Below are 21,503 nucleotides of genomic sequence, written 5' to 3'. Positions count from 1 at the left end.
GGCTTTCGCCTTGTAATATATTTCACTTACGATCGACATAATTCCAATTGTCCACGCACTGTTTCCCTTGACGAGACGCGTCACAATGGACTTGTCTATCAAAAAACGGGAAAGAGATCCATGAGATTATTCTACAGCAAAAGGGAAAATATATTCTTTATTCCATATATTATATGATTTGCTTTATTCATAAGGCGCTGTGAATTAATTCAATATACCTAACAACCGTTTCAATATTGATAAATGCTACAGTCTTACGAAGACAATTGACATGAAGTCGGTATACATGCTTGTAACTCAAGACTTGCAAGCAATGTTGGGCTATGCTAGTGACGTCAGTATTGTGGTTGCCAAACTCCGGTACCGCAAACGGTGCGTTGCGGTGACTCCACGCTTGCCGTGTCCAAGCCGCTTATGTGTACAACATGGAATACATACACTGCTTATATAGATAGCTAGATATCCTACCGATAATATACATGTGAAAGTGTTTTTGTTTGTGTCTTTTTCATCACAATAGAGCGATATTATGACTCAGGTGTCTGAGATAGTTCGAGAGTGGCTTAAGCTACTTTTTATGTCAGTATTGTGGTTGCCAAACTTTGGTACCGCAAACGGTGCGTTGCGGTTATTCCACGCTTGCCGTGTCCAAGCCACTTATGTGTACAACATGGGATATATAACCAGCTATATAGCAAGCCAGATATCCTACTGATAATATACATGCGGAAGTATTTGTTTGTCTCTATTTCACAACGGAATGAAATTATGACGTAAGTGTCTGGAGATAGTTAGGAATCTAGAAAGTGACAGGCTACTTTTTAACGCACGGATAAATGTTTCTCCATGGGACTTTTTTACCACGCAAACGAAACTGTGGACGGAAAGCTAGTATAGCTTTTGTAGCGTTTGCTGAATTGTTTTACGTTGTGTCAATACGCCATGCAATAACGTTAGGTGGTAGTGAAATAAAAAAAATCCCCGTCGAAATATTTATATTTAGCGCTTGCTTTTCTATCTAGCGCTATATTTTTTTGCGTGACAAACCAAACTTCGCCTTTATTTCTTTTTATCTATATTCAGTGATAGTACACATTATTTTTAAATTATTGAATTATTTTAATCCGTCGATAATGAATTTATTATTCGAATCGTGTATTCTGTTTCTGTTTATAATTCAACACGCATCACATATTTACGACATATTTTTACGGAATGACAGAGGTAATAAACAATTTTAAATCATTTTCATATTATAAAGATCTAGATGGATAAGTTCTAGATGACGTAACAGTGGAAGAATCATATCAGAATAAATTATATTTTGATCATATCACAATTTTTTGCTCTTGTCTTGATATTCGGCAGATTTTTTATGGTATTTTTATAAATAGGCTAATGTATGTTTTTGCAGAACTTCTCCGATTCAATTTTATGATATAGGTACCTACCTAATTGGAATAGGAAGTATAAATCAAAAAAATAAAATACGTCCTTAAGTGTGCGTATAAAGCAAAATTACCAATCTTCTATTAGATGATACGTGTAATATTCAAGACCAAATCTAAAAAATAAAATATAAGTATATCAAACTAGATGATATGTTCAACGATTCTGTTTAATCAAAAACATAAAATATTAAAATTTACTCGATAAAAAAAAATCACCAAGTTAGCTCTAATTTTCACACTTTTACGTTTTCTACTTATTATGATTTTTTTTTCATAAACAATTATATTAAAACATTTGCAAGATATTTGTCAGAGCATTTTGTGTAATTACTTACTTTTAGTTTTGGTTTTATCTGCGATAAACCACTTTTGGCGCTCTTTTTTTCTCGAGATAAACGTTTGGTTTTGTCACGATAAAAGTGGTTTATCGCAGATAAAACCAAAACTAAAAGTAATTACACAAAATGCTCTGACAAAGATCTTGCAAATGTTTTAATATAATTGTTTATGAAAAAAAAATCATAATAAGTATTACCATGTCAAGTAGAAAACGTAAAAGTGTGAAAATTAGAGCTAACTTGGTGATTTTTTTTTATCGAGTCAATTTTAATATTTTATGTTTTTGATTGAACAGAATCGTTGAACATATCATCTAGTTTGATATATATTTTATTTTTTAGATTTGGTCTTGAATATTACACGTATCATCTAATAGAAGATTGGTAATTTTGCTTGATACGCACCCTTAACATACGTATGTAAGTATAATTCGGTACTCAAGTTTTCATTGAAATGTATTAACAAAAGGTTAATGACTGTTTATCGTTTTTCATTTTGGTATAAAATCAAGGCTTGAACTTTTATGATTAAGTATATAAAAATCTGGCGTATATACGAGCCATTGTTATTTAAGTTTTCCAAATCATTCTCGTTATTTAGAAAATCAGTCTGAACTTGAGAATTGTTGAAAATTGCTTTGGAATTGCGAGCTAACAAGTGGCATTGAATATATCACGCAAACTTTACAATGAATAAAGTAATACATTTTTTTATTTATAAGGACAATTTTTCGTCTGTGAACCTCTCCCAATTCAAAACGATACGCCATTTTAAACGTAAAATTACAAGTTTAAAAGTGCAGGTGCAAAATGAAATAAAAGTTTCATTTCGCACGCGTAGAGACAACAAATGTTACAACCGAACACTAACTACATACTATATACAGAATTTTTGGAACGCGGACAAAATTTCATACGCTATTTTACGTGTAAAACAATTGAAATTTGCAATGTTAGCGTTAGCTGAGTTAACACCTAATACTCGTATATTCTGGATATTTACAACACCTAAAAAAACATTCAAAACATTCGCTGCAAAATGTCAAAGCGATTAAACAGAATAAACTAATATTGAAACGTCCACAATTTGCTCATAAAACGCACAATGAAATATTTTAATGTATGTGTTGATAGAATTTAACAGTAACTATATACAAATACGTCACAATATTGAAAATGTATTTCAAAGTATTATCGACTCTGATGATTTCTACGTATAACATAACGATTAAATTACTATATTAGGTTTAAATCTAAAGACAATAACAGCCGCTTTCGCAAATCATATTTTAGTATGAATACATTAACTTATTACTTTTCATCGAAGCTACAATTTCCAACCAATTTCCATATTATTAGGAATAGAACAATAAATCTAAAGTTTTATAAATTACAGGTGTGTATCACTACATAGTATAAAACAAAGTCGCTTTCCCTGTCCCTATGTCCCTATGTCCCTATGTCCCTTTGTACGCTTAAATCTTTGAAACTACGCAATGGATTTTGATGCGGTTTTTTTTAATAGATAGAGTGATTCAAGAGAAAGGTTTATATGTATAATAAGATCCATTAAGTAGTGGAGAAGTACTGTTATTTTTGAGGTTTCTAATGTGATGTCGTAAAAAATTACATTTATTCCGCTTACATTGCAAACGCAGGCTGAACCCTACGAGTTTTATCAAAATAATGTACTAAGTATTATACACATTGAAAAGGTCTACAGAAAAGTCCGCGATGGTATATGTCTATCTCTTATGGATAACCCACAATAACTTTTTTTTGTCATTTACTTTTTACGACAAATAATGGCTAATTTTCGAAGCGATTTTAACCAATACAGCATTAATCCTTAACCAATTAAATACCATGGATACATTGTTCATTTAATATAGATCTATATGGCCCTTTACACCGTATGATTTAAGTGAATATTTTCGAAGATATTACAGATTTAAAAATTGCGGGACGTAGCGTTTGCGGCCGCCCGGCTATGTAGGTATTTTATACCCGTGCGATGCCGGTGCGGGCCGCTATATTTTTATACCTATACAACGTTCACAATTTTTCTGTAGTGTATTTAGTATCAGCATTGCACCCGTGCGAAGCCGGGGCGGGTCGCTAGTAACGTATATAAGCCTCATCTAAAATGATGTATGTTTCTATCACATGCCATCAATAGCTGAAATAAGCCCGCAGAAAAAATAAACATATTCAGAAAGGGTGGGAAATCCTCAATAACGCTATGAATATGACAATTCGGTGCGATCAATTTGCGTAGAAAGAATCCCAAATGTATGCCAGTTTAGAATATCGGCTGTTAGTGGTAAAAGGTTGCGGCTTTGAATAACGTCCAAAACAAAAACACCGAGCTGACTATACAATATGTTAAAAGCGGTAGATAATATCTGTTTTCGATACGGGCAACCCTAATTGCGGTTCTTATTTTGTACAAACTTTGTTATCCCCCGTGTGTTTTTAAAAACATGAGGCAAACGAATTTTGTTTAAAATGTTTATTTGTAGCGAATGTATTTTTTACAGATTGTTTTTTAAAATATCTTTTTATTTATCGCGATGTTTTGTGTACACAAAACATGTATCTTTTTTTATATTTCCTTTTTTTACTATATCCATTTTTTATTATATTTTAATCGTTATATTGGGAATGTTATATTGTAACTTGACTTGTCGCGTCGTCATCCGCGGTTTTGCGCAATTCCTAAAATAACTACGTTCGTTTCGGGCTTTATTCTGAAGGCCTACAGTTTTTGCATTGTCAAAATGATTAGGAACGTTATTTGTTAGCTTTTCAGGAATTCCCACATTTTCTACGCCCACTGTGATGCTTGTTAGAATATGTTTACTTTGTCACGTTCGTAATACCACATTTTTTGCCGTAGATATGTGAGCACATGAAACAGCTTTCGCGTTACAAGCATATTATTAACAGGAGCTCATTAAAATTCTATAAGTTTATTTTATTTTTATCTAATTTTGTGTGATCGGGATATAATATAAGATGTTTTTATTAAGTATACATTTGGAGTAAACATAAAAGATCATTATCCACCTAAGAACATGTTACATCTAAACATTTCGCCCAACAAACTCCTACTACCAAAGTTGAATTTATCAAGCGCAAAAGATATAAATATGAACATGTCATTTTCTAAGTAACCGGGCCGTCCAACAGATTGCGGCGCGGCTTCAAACACAGGGGGGTGATGGTTTTGCCCCGACAGACTTGCGGCCTGTTCACGCACACCCTCCTACTAGAGCGGTACCCAGGTGGGCGACAGAGGCTCGACAAATCGATACAAGGAGGCGAACTATTCCAGACAGTCATCAATAACCCGGTAAGTAATTTTGACTCGACACAGCCTAGTAAATTAAACACTCATTAGTATCTAATTTGTTCGGAGTTACGGGCCACCTATCCGATAGCGGATACATCATTCTGTGGTTGTATCGCCGAACTTCGTGGCGCGAACTAGGAAGGTAATGTTAATGATAGGTATTACAGTTCTTTGTTATTTCACTTTTAATGGTAAGTATAGCGTGGAAGGGATTAGTTTGGGCGTATTACCCGTGGTCCCCCCGCTATGTCCCACTGTGGGTCTACGGGTAATAATTTTTCCCCGTGGACCCACTGCTATAGTTTAAACTAGAATATCTTTGAACTGTCATTTTCAGTGGGACCACGGGTAATTAATCTCATAATTTCTTTCCCCGTAGTCCCAATGTAGAAGTATACACCAGTTGGGTATTTACAAGCATTTTTATCCCCACTTTTGCCATTTATTACACATATTTGGTCTACGAGCTATTGTTTTACCTGATAGAAAATTGAATATAAATCTATAAATTACTCATTAAATTTTTAATTTTTAAAATATTTTTTTAACCCTGAATGCATTTTCTAATGGACTGTCCTTTTTTGTTTGAAAATTGGATAAATATATTAATATTGTAACTAATCAATGTGACTGATTAGAATAAAAAAATAATTAGAAATAAAACCAAATTTTTATTATTTTTATAATTTTATTTTAATTTATCCGAACAAACGGATATTCCAAAATAAAAAATCACATATTCGTAACCGTTAAAGAACTCGATATAATTTTATTGATTTTATTAGAGCAATGAAAAAACATTTAGCCCTTCTGAATTGTATACATTCCATAGTAATACCATCTTACATAGTCCATACTTTATTAATAGCTTTCCGCCAGCGGTTTCGCCCAAAGAAAAATCCGCATAGTTTCCGTTCCCGTGGGATTTCCGGGATAAAACCTATCCTATGTCCTTCCTTAGGTCTCAAGCCAAATTTTGTACTTTTTGAGTTTAGCCCGGACATACATACAGACAAAAATTCTAAAAACTATATTTTTGGCTTCGGTATCTATCTTAGATCACGCCCCAAGTATTCTTTTAAAAAATATTAAAATATGTACAGTTTTGACTTTCCTATGAATTTTTATATGTATGTATAGATTCTTCTTAAACACGCGTAGAAAGTGTGAGCAACAAATTGTAATGTTTGAAAAGATTTTCATCGCAATTTTTCCAACGCATTGCCAACCGTTATATCGCCTGCAATAAGCTCCTTTAAAACTTTTCCTATAAAATCGTCATTCTCAACGGCGATGCTAGATCTTGATTTTACTCGGGAATTATTTTGGAAGGTAGTCAATTTCTTTAATTCATTTAACAGTCTTAATAGGTTAGTTTTCTTTTTGTTCAAATTTTTATTAATTTTTGCGTGCCAGGATTCGGAAACATTATTTGTGCGGTGTCTGTTTGCAAAAACACTGAGAACATTAGAGACATCCCTTGTCAGCCATTGAGATTCAACATACCGTAAAAACTTTTGGATTTTCTTATTATCTGTGTGATTGTATTGTAATCTTATGTAGTCCCAGCCACTATGGAGATAGTCTTTGGGAAGTAATGCTATTGCGCTAACCAAACCAACTAATCTTTTTGCTGGTTTTGATTTTCTTAGCCCAAACATTTTCTTCCCTTTTCTCCACATAGCTTGGGACCAGTGATAATAACAACCAACAACACTAATATCGGGAAATACGATTTTAATAGCATTAAGTGCAGCAAGCTCAAAATCACAATGGTATTTTATAGGTTCAAAATTGGGAAATTGCGATTTAATTAAGTGAAAAAGCGTCACATATGTTTCGCTAGTTTTATCGCTAAGCAAAGCATATAGCAAGGGCCTAACGTTGGTTGTAGTACTTGTACTCCCAAATTCACCGTGAATGATAAATAATTGAGCAAAAGGAGATGGAGTACACTTGAAAGTTGCGTCGCCAAATATTTCTTTTACGTTATTAATAAAGTGTCTATATTCTTCCATACAAAAGATTATTATTTTGGTGTGCCCATCGAAGTAATCTGCCACTACATATTGCGAGTGCTGCTGTGGTATCTGCACTTCTTCAAGAAATTTAAAATTTAATTTAATCATGCCTGTAGATTTGTTTCGAACGTTGTAAATACTGTGTTTGGCATTTTGAAATTTGGGTAGTGGCATAATAAGATTATACCCTTTCTGTTGCCAGTTATTTAAGGCCTCATCATAAATTTCGGGTATAGGCCTATCGGTGTTATGTGCAACTTCTCTTATTTCATTAATTGCAAGGGCGGTTTCGTTTTGAAGTAATTTCGGGACACATTTGTGTGTGCGTTCCTTGATAACCTCCATTCTCTGTAAGATTGTAAATAAACTTAAACTCAAATACATTTAACTAGACTTCCTTCATAAGCGCTTTTACAACAGGTTAAAAATGCAGTTTCTACAAAGAGGCGGACATAAACTCTTTTAAAACTATGTAAACTTTACATTTTAATTTTTCATAATGATGATTCCAAAGTCCTATACTTAAGTGACAACATTTCAATAATATAATAATATATATGATATTTAAATAGAGGAAAATTAAGATTATATACAAGAATATTAATAACAATAGGAATAGAAAATATATTACGTCATCATTCACAGTAACAGAACCACGACATTTTTCCTTTCGTTTATTGATGCAGGTCCATAAAGATGTATTGTTTTTATTTTCTTTGTGTTTATAAAATTGATATCCGTTGTACAACAGGATATTTCCTCCTTTTCTTCGAATAAATTTAAGCTCCACACTCATTTTTCCAATTATGTATTTATAATAATTATTTCTATTATATATAAGGTTGACGTTAAAACACAGGACGATCAACCGGCCAATATAAAAAAAAATAATCATCGTGCAAAGAGATTCTAATAATAATCCAACCTCTATAATGTTCAAACTTCAAAGCATGACAGCGGGGGACCACGGGTAAAAAATTCTTTTATTTCATTTACCCGTAGTCCCACTCTATAGTAGTGGGTCCACGGGGAAAAATTATTACCCGTAGACCCACAGTGGGTCATAGCGGGGGGACCACGGGTAATACGCCTTAGTTTGATGTTTATTTTATTGCACTTTTGAACTTTGAAGTAGTTTAACAATAAAAAAGAGAATTATGTATATGAATTTTTGGAACACGAAATGTTGTTTGCAGGAATTAAAATATGGATATGAAAATCAGGACCTGTCAATACTCGCTAAATAACGAATTCAATCATGATTTATTTAATATTGTATAATGAAATGCATAATATCTACGAACATGAATTCATTAAAATTAATAAACGGAACATTTTATTTTATTTTTATAAATTGTTGAGCGTAGCTGAATATTTTCAGAAATACCTCTGTCCCGATTTTGATTGATTTGTTTTTGGAATAAGAAAATATCTCAAAAGAATTTCGCACGCTGTTTCATCGCACTGTTTTTTTGCCCTCTTTTGTTTTGTTTAAACAAATACTGAAAAACTTTTTCTATACGTACGTTCCGGACATAACTTTTTCTGTTGTACCTACGTAAAATTATCTCAAATTATTTTTTTACTATCTCCCTGCCATTTAAACGCTAAATTGTCTCTATAAAATACATATGTTTTGCTTAATGTGTGGTTTGGTATAAAATAAGACGTTAACGTATTTCGGCAACGTTTAAAATTAAACATAGGAGTTAATTTGGAGTAAACGCCGCCGTGACAAACGTGTGGTTAGCGCGCACTAAAGCCGAGTGTACATTAATATTGCTCTTATCTATGCAAACTATGTAAAACAGTAGTATACGGGCTGAATATTTAGCGATATTATATATTGTAAATGTGCTTGTTAATCTTTCGGTACACCGCCTTATAGCTTAGTTTGCTTTTAGCTTGCTTTGAGCCTGTAATTTGGATTCATTTCTTGGAAATTCATGAGTATTTCATAAGGAAGCATCTTGAGAATCTGTATCGGGGTTTAGGAATTTTTGTGTTTAATGTTATTTTTATTTTATCAATGAAACCTTTGAATTTCTGCTAAATACATATATTCAAGAATCTGTAATATCCTTGAAACATTTGGTGACAAAAAGCAGCACTGAAAGTTCTGAATTGCTTTACACTAGTTAAACTAGTTGAGAATTACTAACCATAGAGTAGAAGTTCAAAACCAAAGATAGTTTCTATTGAAGTTGCATGGAATGAGCCAAAATTTTATTAGTAGGTACCTACCTATTCGTATCACATGTACCCTTCCGAAAGTATGCGGCATTGTACATAGGTGCTTATTAACGATTTCATGTTTTTTTTTTCTTAAATAATTAAAAATTATTTTCCCTTTTTACTTTGATTATTGCGTGACCATTAAAAGTCCTAGATTTTATCCCACAAGTAGGCTTTAATCCTCTTATATTCAATAAATATAATATGTCGTAAAATCTTTGAAGAGTAAACACGCGTGCTTGAGAGCAACTCTTGACTAACGACGTAACATGTCTACAAGTATGAAAAGATATCAATAAAATTTTATTTATAGAAATAGATTATAACAGTTGCTACGAACTTACAATTTTTATACACAAGTGACCCATGCAATTTCGTCTACTCACAAACAAAATATTTGTGTAACAGTTTGCATTGCTGTACCTATAGCTCCTAGCATTCCACGATAAATGGAATATCCAAAACAAAACAAATTTTTTTTATTCGAACCAGTAGTTGAACCGCCGCATTACAAAACGGCCCTGTTTTTTAAAACAGCTAGCCGTAATGTAATACGGCGGATTATACAATCCAACTGCGACATAGCCACAGTATATGAAATAGTTATAACGTATACATATAAAGCAATCCACAAAACACTCGATAATCCCCTCCATCCTCGGTGCGTGTGAACTGCTACAAAATAAACTCAGAAACGGTCCATAAAGGAAGGCAAGGTGTTCCGAAACTTCATTAATAACTCGACACGAATTTACAGCGGACCTCCAGCGGAATTGTAGCTCGTGAACAAAGTGTTATTGTCACATACCTAACTGGTTTGGACTTTGTTTTGTGTCCTTTGTACGGTTTTTCCACTATCACTAGCAATGAAGGAAGCTTTGATGTATAGTGGATAGATAGCACGCTTGTATAGGTTGAAACTCGAATGTTTAGGCTTCAATTTTAGTTTTGAAAGTTAGACTTGTGTATGCATACATTGTAAAAGTCTTTCTTTATTGTATTCAACGAACATAATTATCCCCAACTATCTATTAATGTTCTGTTTTTACGACCGATATTTTATATGAGACAATAAACTATATTAACGTCCACACTCATTACTTTCATCGTTATAAGAAATCGCCCAGTTAAACAATGTTATCACAAGTCACAATTTTCGCACTCGTGTAAAGATAATAAGGACGTAATCTGCGGTTTATCTCAATACGGACGTCCCAATTATGCGCTTTAAGAATATTTAGCACTTCACTCGTACTCGCGGTAAGTGATGTGACCTTGCCACAGATCGGTTGCTTAGCAACGTAGCGTCATCCTTTACTATTGGGGTCTTACTAATTTATGTGAAATCTTTGCTATTTGTTGTAATATGTAAAAATGAGGTTGGATTATTGTGAAAATGTTTCGATTTTGATTTTCTTCGAGGCTCTATATAAAAAGGATAACTTCATTGAGATAATTTTTCATTTCACAGAAGGACATGGTCCAATGTAATTAGGTCATCAGTGTTTATAAATAAAAAACATGTGGTCCACGCATTGAGATAATATTAATATGGAGTCGACACCGCCTACATCACTTATGTTCCACTCAACATACGTCATGTGACGTATGTTGAGCGGTATTTTTTAATGGTTTTAAAGTGAAACGCATCAAACATGCCTTCGTGTGTGTTACGATATTGCACAAATAATACAAATAATACGGAAAAGTGCAAAGGAATAACTTTCATCGTTAAGTACCTAACTAGATAATAATTTTTAAAACTTAGTTAGAGCAAAAAAATGGCGCACAGATTTTGTTCGTGGTGTCTCCTCCATACGTAGTAATATTATCTCAATGGGTCCACGTTGATTTTTTTCTTAATATTGCTCCGTAATATAGTTAAAAACATAAACAATGTTTAAGTACATAAACAAAGATTCACAGTTAATAAAACACGCTTTTCTTTATCTCCTTACTGATAATGGTGTTGTTACCTTGAAGCGACACGTTTTCCCCATAGAGCAATACGAGACAACGACATTATTAGAGCGCGATAAAAAATGCAACGTTGCTCTTGGATCACTCTGTCTTTATGACTATAAATTGGTGATTGTCGCCTTATACTTATTTTTATTTATGCATAAGTTTGAAAAACTGTTTACTCAGCCATATTATTAAAAAAAATAACTTCAAAATGTATCTTTATAATGCCTTTTTCGTACTGCAGTCTGTGTACATATTCTTTCAAAAAAGTTTAAATTTTCTCTATTCGGTGATCTATATCTGCCAATTTTTTATACCGAGTAAATAATTACTCGAATAAAATAAATAAATATTTACGGGAAGTTAATTTTTTTATGTTTTAGGGCCGATTTTTCAATGCTTGGATAAAACTTATTCGTCGAATAATGTATAAAACTACCATTTTAAAAACGTATTCTAATTGCCCGTATTTGACAGTTTACGTGACATTTTAAAATTATCGTGTAATACTTTATTGGACGGATAAGTTTTAACCAAGCATTGAAAAATCGGCCCTTAAATGTGTAATAATAATCCAACAGATAAACATATTCATGACGCACATGTCGAACTACGGCAACGACCGGCTCGCATTGTACACGTTCGAGTCGGTGGTGAAGTTCCTCCGTTGCTGGACGAACGTGCGGCTCGCGTCCGCGCCGCCGCTCGCGCTCGCCGAGAAGTACTTCCAGCTGCGGCCGGACGAGCTGAGCCCGCTGTGGGGGGTGAGTGCATGGCAACATAGCGTTGTACTACACTACACTATACACAGACATCACACATCTTAATATATATAAATCTCGTGTCACAATGTTTGTCCTCAATGGACTCCTAAACCACTTAACCAATTATAATAAAATTCGCACACCATGTGTAGTTTGATCCAACTTGAGAGATAGGATAGATTAAACATGTAGGTACCACGGGCGAAGCCGGGGCGGACGGCGGACCGCTAGTAACATTATATACCTACGCCCTCTCACATACACACTTACCACTTACTACTCACCACACAAAGAGAGGAACTTTTATTGTATAAATAAAACAATATTGTAACATGCTAGCATTTAATAAAAGTCTTCGAGCAGTCCCTATACGTCGCACAGCCGTCAACTGCTCGAGCCGCCCGTGTACGGCCGCTCTAACTTCATAAATTATGAAACACGAGGATTAAGACGCCTCATATTATTAGTCTTCATAGGATTAAATATTATCAGAAAATGAAGCAGTGTTTCATGATTCTCTTATAAAATTAAACTGCAATATATATGAAAATTTCATCCCCATTTTTCTGTTCCGGTTTAATGCATCATCCCAAGAACTATAAGTCGTAAATTTAAAAAGAAATACCAAGAGTAATAAATAAATTTTGCTCCCCCCGAGTTTTCCGTGCAATCAATTTTTCCACCAATGTTTTTCAGCTTAAACAAAAATTTATATGCAGCTTATTACCGGGATATTGTTTTAACCCGTTGCGGTTGTCGCGGCTTTGAATTCGGCTCGTATGAAAATGGCACGAAAATTGTGAATAAATTCGTTGGCGTGTTGCACTCTGTGTATTGTTATTATAAATTATGCATTTCCACTAAATGACGTTAATATAACACACCTAAATATGTAAGCCAAATCGAATGATCGTTGAAATTCATCGGGAGTTCGTAGATTGAAAGCTATTAAATGTTCGCGTTATAACCTCTCCAATATACGTAATTGCCCTTTATTCAACGTGATCCTTAGCTAATACTTGGCCCACTCAATAGTCGAGTTAGGCTACAACTCCAGATATTACAACATTGAGATCGTTTATATCTTCTCTAAATTGGATCCTCGAAACGTAATAGTTGTTTTGATACCTTCAGACTATACAGTATTATATAAAATACTATTTACTTAATTTCTTAAGTGGCGATGCCGCTTTGTTCATTAACTTGAAATAGTATCTTTCTTTCAAATAAATGTAACGTTATTCGTCACGGCACGGACCACTTTTTACAGCTAAATTAAGAGAAAAGGCCATTTTTTGTCTTGAAATGTATAATTAATTAATAACACTGAAGGATCACTGCCAGTTAACGACTTTAGCAGACAAAGTAAATTGAAGTGGCTATAAAAACAGATTTGTCACGGCTATCATTTCTCTTTTGCAATCTGCCTTATTTAAGACTTATATTTTGATTATACTAAAACGTGGAACATTTCCAAATGAAATATTTTATATAGGTAATAAAATAAAAAATTTCCTGTTGATATTGTGTCAGGAAAATGTTGTAAATTTCAGTACCATGTCCGCGAGAAGGTTGAATGAATTTCAGTGTTTTTTGAAGTTTTTAATAATTTTTGTATTGTTTACGTGGTAATACCGCTTCAAATATTTTGCTTTATTGATTGTTTATTAAAAGTTGATATGTTAACTACCCTACCTTTGGGACAAACAGAAAATATAGTATAATGAATAATCTTGATCCTATCCTGTTAAAAATTAATAATCCAGAATACGGTTATATTGAAAGCAATTCTTTGAAACCTATTGCATTGTTAAACAATATTCCTACCGAGCTTTCAGAGCAATCTCAAATTATAATGCATTTTATCAAACAGAATCGTAGGTATTTTTTTTTTTTTTTGCGAAAGAAAGTGAAATATTTTTGTTAAAACAATTTGAAAACCGTCCGTTGATTCAATTTGTGGAATTGATTTTGTGCGTGGGTTTTTCCTAGATATAAATTTAACAACTATGCCCGGCACGGCTGGTTTAATGTATTAAGTTTTTATATCAATTGTTATGAAAAATATTAATTCCCTCTGGGATTAATCGGCTGAATCAGAAATGGATTGCTTTATGTAAACTTCAAACGTGGATATCACAATGCAGCTAGCGAGGGCTACATTCAGATCTTCGTTATGATTAAAATCATACATAGGTATATGCTATAATTTTATTAAATGAACTGCCGACACAAATTCAATTATTTATGAATTCAATCAATTAGATTTATTTGATATAAATTTTCAATGGTTACAGAACATTTCACGATTTACAACTCCCTGTCGTGAACAACAATTTTTATTCAAAAAAGTTTCTCTCGTCGTATCATTACTTCATTGTCACCTTAACCTTATCTAGTAAAATTATTCGACACAATAAAATACCATTTTTTACACTGGTAATAAAGCTACGTATCTGTATCTGTAACAACTGTACAATATCCATACTAATATTATAAATGCGAAAGTAACTCTGTCTGTCTGTCTGTTACTCAATCACGACTTAACTACTTAACAAATTTGCATGAAATTTGGTATAGAGATATTTTGATATCCGAGAAAGGACATAGGCTACCTTTTATTGTGAAATATGTACCACGGGCGAAGCCGGGGCGGACCACTAGTTTCTACAAAAATAACAAGGCACCCCTTCCAGAATCCGTGCGACGACATCCGCCACCGTCGCATCTGGTCAAAAAGCAAATGGTGCGACACACTACCAAAGGTGCTGGTCATCGGGCCGCAGAAGACCGGCAGTACGGCTCTATACACTTTCCTGGCTATGCACCCAATGATGGTGCCTAACCAACCGAACCCCCTCACGTATGAGGAACTGCAGTTCTTCAATAATAACAACTATTTGAAGGGATTGGATTGGTAAGTCATGTTTGTATACTGAATAATGTACTATACTGTGGTAAATTGAGTTCCGTACGGTGTGTACATGATATACTTATTAATTTTTGTTGCTAAATTAATAATTATTTATTATCTGGAAAAACATTAATTGTGACCTCTGAACTCTTTTTGTGTAAAAAAACGATTCTTTCTTTCTAGCTATTCTAATTATTGTACACTCAATTTTCATTTGATAATCATTTCAATAAAATATATGCAATGTCACTTATTGTATTCATTAATATTAATTATTAAGATATTGCGATAAGGTTTCCTATTTTACTGGAGAAGCTATATACAGATATACTATATTTATCACTACATAGTATAAAACAAAGACGCTTTCCCTGTCCCTATGTCCCTATGTCCCTTTGTACGCTTAAATCTTTGAAACTACGCAACGGATTTTGATGCGGTTTTTTTTAATAGATAGAGTGATTCAAGAGGAAGGTTTATATGTATAATAACATCCATTAAATAGTGGAGAAGTACTGTTATTTTTGAGATTTCTAATGTGATGTCGTAAAAAATTACATTTTCTCCGCTTACATTGCAAACGCAGGCTAAACCCTACGAGTTTTATCAAAATAATGTACTAAGTATTATACACATTGAAAAGATCTACAGAAAAGTCCGCGATGGTATATGTCTATCTCTTATGGATAACCCACAATAACTTTTTTTTGTCATTTACTTTTTACGACAAATAATGGCAAATTTTCGATGCGATTTTAACCAATACAGCATTAATCCTTAACAAATTAAATACCTTGAATACATTGTACATTTAATATAGATCTATATGGCCCTTTACACCGTATGATTTAAGTGAATATTTTCGAAGATATTACAGATTTAAAAATTGCGGGACGTAGCGTTTGCGGCGGCGTTACCGGCCGGCCGCCCGGCTATATATTTTATACCCGTGCGAAGCCGGAGCGGGTCGCTATGTTTTTATATACAACGTTCACAGTTTTTCTGTAGTGTATTTAGTATCAGCATTGCACCCGTGCGAAGCCGGGGCGGGTCGCTAGTTATACTATATAGAGCTTTATTATTCTACAGTACTACCTACTTGTTCTTAGTACTGAGATTATTATACACAAAACTATTACCCCAGTAAAATTTGGTACACGTGCTTGCTTCGCTTATTCCGTTTTGAATTTGAACTCCGTATTTAAATAGCCATTCTCGAGTCCTTACATTGTTGAAAGCGTGCCTTTACTAGCTTAGCAGTTTATGTACTTACGATTATTTCACTAATTAGTAAATATTTCTCTATAATTCACGTCCTACAATATACGTAGTAACTATAGTAGAGCCATTTTAATAGGCAACATTTGACAGTTCAACAAAATTCAACAACGTAACCTAGTAACGACGACATAGAATAACATGATATTTCGTTTTGTTAGAACTGCACATTTGCTTAACTTTTTTCAATTACGATTACATATTTATAATAATAATGACCGATACAAGTAATTTTAAGATTGCATTTTATTGATAAACCATTCTAAACATAATAAACAATTTCGGATTTGGAAGAAACTTTATCAGGATAAACTTTATTATTTAGTAATGTATGTAGTTTACATCAGAATAACACATGAGTTATAGAAATACTTGATTTTGCCCGCGGATGAAACCGCGCGGCATAGCTAGTCTATTTATATTATCTAAGTGTTCATAACGACCTCTTTCAGGAAAACTTATGAATAGGATAGTTCTGAAGTTATAAGCAATAAATGACTCGGTCACATCTGCCTTAAACGGTTTCCGTACTCATCACCAGAATATAAGCTAAATCGTATCAATATAACGCAGTGTACTATTAGAGACGTCAGTGAATCCTTTTTTCTTCTAACAAAATATAATAATATATATAACTTATTGATAATAATATAGTTATTGTATTGACCAATACAAAAGGTATTATAGCATTTTTCGAAGGTCGTTATTCTGCGAGTTCAAAGGAAAACAATTTATTGTACATTATACACCGAATTAAGTCTAGACTTCAAAATATTTAATCAGATGTTTTGTAAAACAAATTATTCTTTCTGTATAAAAATGTAATTTGAATATAATCTCTTTAGATTATTCTTTCAAGTAATACAGCGGCTCTTTCAATTTCGTGTAGACCATTAAAGCTTTGTTATTTATCTTTTAAGTTTGTCGATAGCAATTACTGAAATTTCGTTTTGATTTCACGGTTCTATGAACTAATATTTAAATGTTAAATCATAATAAAATAAAGTTTGCATGTATAGCGTAGTTGCTACACATACACTCGGATGAATCGGAAAATATGACGTATATTAAATGAAAGCATATTTAATAAGCTTTCTAAAAATAGCAAATATTTTCCAAATATGTTTGGAACTTTAGAACATAAAAATAATTGAGGTTGAACTTAAAATGTAGGGGGTGTGCGATTTTTTTTGCACCCGAGTGTAGTATTACTAGCTCACGTACAAATTGTATAGGGATCACAATTCACAATATATAGAACAGTTTATATGAATAGATAAACAAAACTTATTTATATTGGCAGATAGTCGAGAGCCATAAACAATCCATAATAGCTGAAGGTTGTCTGAGATGAATAGAGTGTTACGGCGTGTGTCATACCAAACCTTTTTATTTATGAAAATATAAACATGAGTTTGTGAACAAAATATATTTAAACCTCGTCTTATATAAAAAATGTGTGCGTGTACTAGTGTACACAAGTAAGAAGTGAAACTTCATTATGACCTTATTTTGCAAAAAATAATTTACTACTATGCAACTTTACAGAAATACGTCGAATCAGGGCGTTTGTCCACTACAAGGAATTTTACGGTCCGGCATTCCGATTTTTTACGGTCCGGTATGGCACGCCATTAATCTAAATACTAGCTTGTGCACTATACGTAATTTTACTGTCCGACATTTTACTTTTCCCTATTCCGGATGGTTTTTTGTGTCTACGAGTCGCTGTAGGTATAATTGTTTTCGAATGCCCACTTGCTTGGATTTTACTGTTTTTACTGCATATGCCAATTAAAAGCAAGCTCTTGTTTTACTTTCTTTTAGTTGGCAATGAGATTTGAGAAGTCGGTATTGTTATTTATACATATACATTGACCAAGCATTGACCTATAATTATTATCTAAGTAAGTGTTGGTAAGTTAAAGTTCAAGTGGGAATAGCTTTAGCTCCTCGTCACCGATTAAAATAAATAAGTGAAACACGCATTTTAAATCTCTTACGGAACTTTACTTTTTATTATAACGAAGTAATATAATATTTCACCTTCTATATTTTATACTCGTTTCTTGTAAAATGCAAAAACAATCATTTATGATAGCATTATACCGCCAAACTTCCTTGAACTGAACCGCACTGATCCGAGTAAAGACGGACAGGTGCACAAGCAATTCATCGGTTTTTTCATGCCACACCGGACCGTAAAAAATCGGAATGCCGGACAGTAAAATTCCTTGTAGTGCACAAGCGCCCTCACGCGTGGAAAAAGATGAACGGAAAAATGTCACGCGTAACGAAAAAATGTTACACTAAATATTCTTCCTACCCCGATAAAGAAGTTTCACTTCAATAACTTACTTATCGATTAATGAATATTTTTAGTACCAATTATTTGGGCCAGTTGTACGACTACATGATATGCTCTGCTTAGCTTGTTTTTCAGTTAAAATAATAAAAAAAGACGTGTGGCACTTGGGGACTGCCGCGATAAAGCTATTGCATGCTATGCCTTCAAGCCACACCTCCGTGTCCGTCGGAGTGGGGAGCGTGAGGTTTTTTCGTTACAGAATTTCTGGATTCGGTCCCCGCGCTCAAGGCCCGCGATAGAAGCTATGCAATAGGCAATAGCTTAATAATAATTAATTAAATGTTTCATAATATATTTATTATTAGATAGACTATCAGGGGTATAAGCAAACGATGAAACCAGCCCTTACTCTAATATTTAGTATGGATTGATTGTACAAATAGCACTTATTTTGATTACGTTCTATTTCTATTGACAGTATTATAATTTTCTATAAATAGAAAATGTAATGTACACGTGTAACAATAAAACAATTGTACTAAAAATACCCTTAAAGATATGACGATAAAAACAACACGTATCTTAGTCCAATATTCATCAGCCCGTCCATAATTTTAATCAAATTTGTCGGGTTAAACTATTCCAATATGTTCATGAGAATGATAGGTTATAAATCTGTGACACACTGTAAATCGAAGGTCCAATCTCTGGCGTGTTTGCACATCTTGCGTACTTTGTTCGCGTTTATGCATTTTATATGGAACGAGTTATAAGTCACACGTTTTGTTACATTGTGATCAATGTTGACTGTAAACAAATGTGGACATGACTGGCGAGTTTGGCTTCATAGTTTTGTGATTTTTTTTACGTTGGTACTCATAATATGTTGAATTATAATATTAGACTTCGTTGAAAAGATAAAGGTATCTTGTAGTGTGAGAAGGAATTTGTTTCATTGAAATTTGTAGTACTCAATCCCCCGAATTATATTTGCTGTACGGTTTCTCGGTACAATGATTACCGTGTAAGCATTGCAGTTTGGCATCGTTCTTAGTAATTAAGTAGCACATAGCGAAAATTGATCCTTCAGGTAGATAAGAAATGCCCCTGCACTTTATCTTTCATGGTGAACGCTACCTTACGTTTATGTTAAAGAATAGAAAATTTGATGCATTTAATTACAAGTAAAATAAAACTCTTTCATGGTTTATATAATTTACAAAATTTTATAATTACCTGAAGTTATTAAGTCACTAAAACTTTTTTATTAAGTTAATAAACTCTCCCTGATTTCGAACCCTCAAATGTTTTGCCCAAAATCACGCGACCCCACGTAAATCTTCGCTATATTCCAAATTACATCCCTTCGTTAATATCGCCGGTAGGTCGTTCCTACATAGTTCAAAGTTTTGATCGTATCATAGGCATTCTCATGCTTTCTCATGGAAATATCGTCGCACTTCCAACCTACATACATACAAACTAAGCGGGTCAGCGTAATTGTTCATCAACCCCTTTAGATTTAAATGACGCCTATCGATCCGAGTGAGCACGACAGCTTTTAACGAAATAGTTTTAAAATGGAACTATCGAGCGGATGTTATACTATGAAGTTTGGTTGTTAATAGTGATGTAATGAAAAATAGTGCCGCTCCCGGCCTCCTGCACTTAGCGTCAAATGGCGTTTTGTCTAGCACTCCTGAAGAGCGCATGTTTAAGAATAATGTGGAAATTCCTTCGGGCTTTGTGGACTCTTTAGTAGGAAATATAAAGATATTATTACATTAATTATAGTCATCGCAATGTCGATACTGTTAATGTGTTAATTATATGATTCAGTTTCGAGTTTCTTATTATAAAAACTTTTCATTTTTTTATTTTAATTTTTCTACAGCGACCCAACCAGTCCAGACCAATTTACAATCGAATTTAATATAAACTATTTTGAATAATTAGTTGATTTTCAGCGTCCTTCGTAAAGTGTATGAATATATTTATTCTGTTTCAAATAAACTTCGTTCTATTTGCACGCAATTTCTTCATTACTTCTTGATAAAATGTTTTGTTCTTTGTTTAATGTTAATCTAATGTCTTAACGGTTAAACATGTGACATATACGTACAAAGGAAAATTTTAGTTGCCACCACAGGTTCCCATTATTATTTTGATACCAATTTAGACTTTGTCCTTTAAAGCGAAAAGCCCACACAGCGTTACACAAAATTTCAAAATTAATTTTAAATGCGATTTTCAATTAATTTTCAAAGCGCTCACATCAAAATGTTAACTTAAATGCTCTATAATTTGCACAAATTTCATGTTTGAGTTTTGACCGTTTCGATTGAACCGTTGATTACCAAATTACTTAATTTAGTCACCGTATTGACTCTTTTATTATTAATTAAGCTAATGACTTTTTTGTTTCTTTCTTCCCTCCAAAGACTGAGATAGAGACAGAGCTCTACATCTTAACTTATAAAAGTAAACGGACAACATTAAAACATGATTTGACTTATACAGATTTTGAGGTTATAAATAAGTAATTGTTCGCAGGTACTTAAACTTTTTCCCGCCAAACCAGAGCAACGCGTCACAGATAACATTTGAAAAGTCGGCGACGTACTTCGACGGGGAACTCGTACCGCGGCGAGCGCACGCACTACTGCCAAATGCGAAGATCATTGCCATACTGATATCACCGTCAAAGAGGTTTGTTATACTGTGAACAGTTTATACTTTATTTTTATTTTTTTCTTTTTTATCGTGACAGGAAGGCAAAGGTGTTCACAAGTGCAATTCATAAAGAGTAGGTATGGTTAATTTATGTTTAGTTTTTTTTTATGACAGGAAGGCGATGGTGTTTACAGGTGCAAG

The 21,503-nt window shown here is 33.4% G+C and overlaps 2 protein-coding genes across 3 annotated transcripts in view; one reads left to right on the top strand and one right to left on the bottom strand.

Moving 5' to 3' along the window:
* Window positions 1-21,503, top strand: part of sfl (N-deacetylase and N-sulfotransferase sfl) — a 126,552-nt gene that overhangs the window by 94,645 nt on the left and 10,404 nt on the right. For both annotated transcript variants that reach the window (XM_089700634.1, XM_089700633.1), the window contains exons 9-12: window positions 4,982-5,144; window positions 11,947-12,129; window positions 14,826-15,046; window positions 21,183-21,338. In XM_089700634.1, the coding sequence (XP_089556760.1) occupies window positions 4,982-5,144; window positions 11,947-12,129; window positions 14,826-15,046; window positions 21,183-21,338 (723 nt within the window). The remainder of the gene's footprint in view (window positions 1-4,981; window positions 5,145-11,946; window positions 12,130-14,825; window positions 15,047-21,182; window positions 21,339-21,503) is intronic.
* LOC149484460 (uncharacterized) lies at window positions 5,893-7,977 on the bottom strand. The gene has a single exon (XM_089700705.1). It carries the CDS (start codon window positions 7,508-7,510, stop codon window positions 6,344-6,346), a length of 1,167 nt encoding a protein of 388 aa, XP_089556831.1. The 5' UTR covers window positions 7,511-7,977; the 3' UTR covers window positions 5,893-6,343.

Source organism: Colias philodice, chromosome 11, assembly GCF_061535455.1.
Source record: "Colias philodice isolate Cphi_HAF_F1 chromosome 11, ilColPhil1 Martin Lab GWU primary, whole genome shotgun sequence".
Taxonomy (NCBI): domain Eukaryota; kingdom Metazoa; phylum Arthropoda; class Insecta; order Lepidoptera; family Pieridae; genus Colias; species Colias philodice.
Note: the sequence above shows the minus strand (reverse complement) of the source record. Positions and strands in the feature narration are given on the sequence as shown.

Excerpts from the sequence above, each read along its gene's own strand:
- LOC149484460 (XM_089700705.1), bottom strand. The coding sequence starts at position 7,510 with ATGGAGGTTATCAAGGAACGCACACACAAATGTGTCCCGAAATTACTT.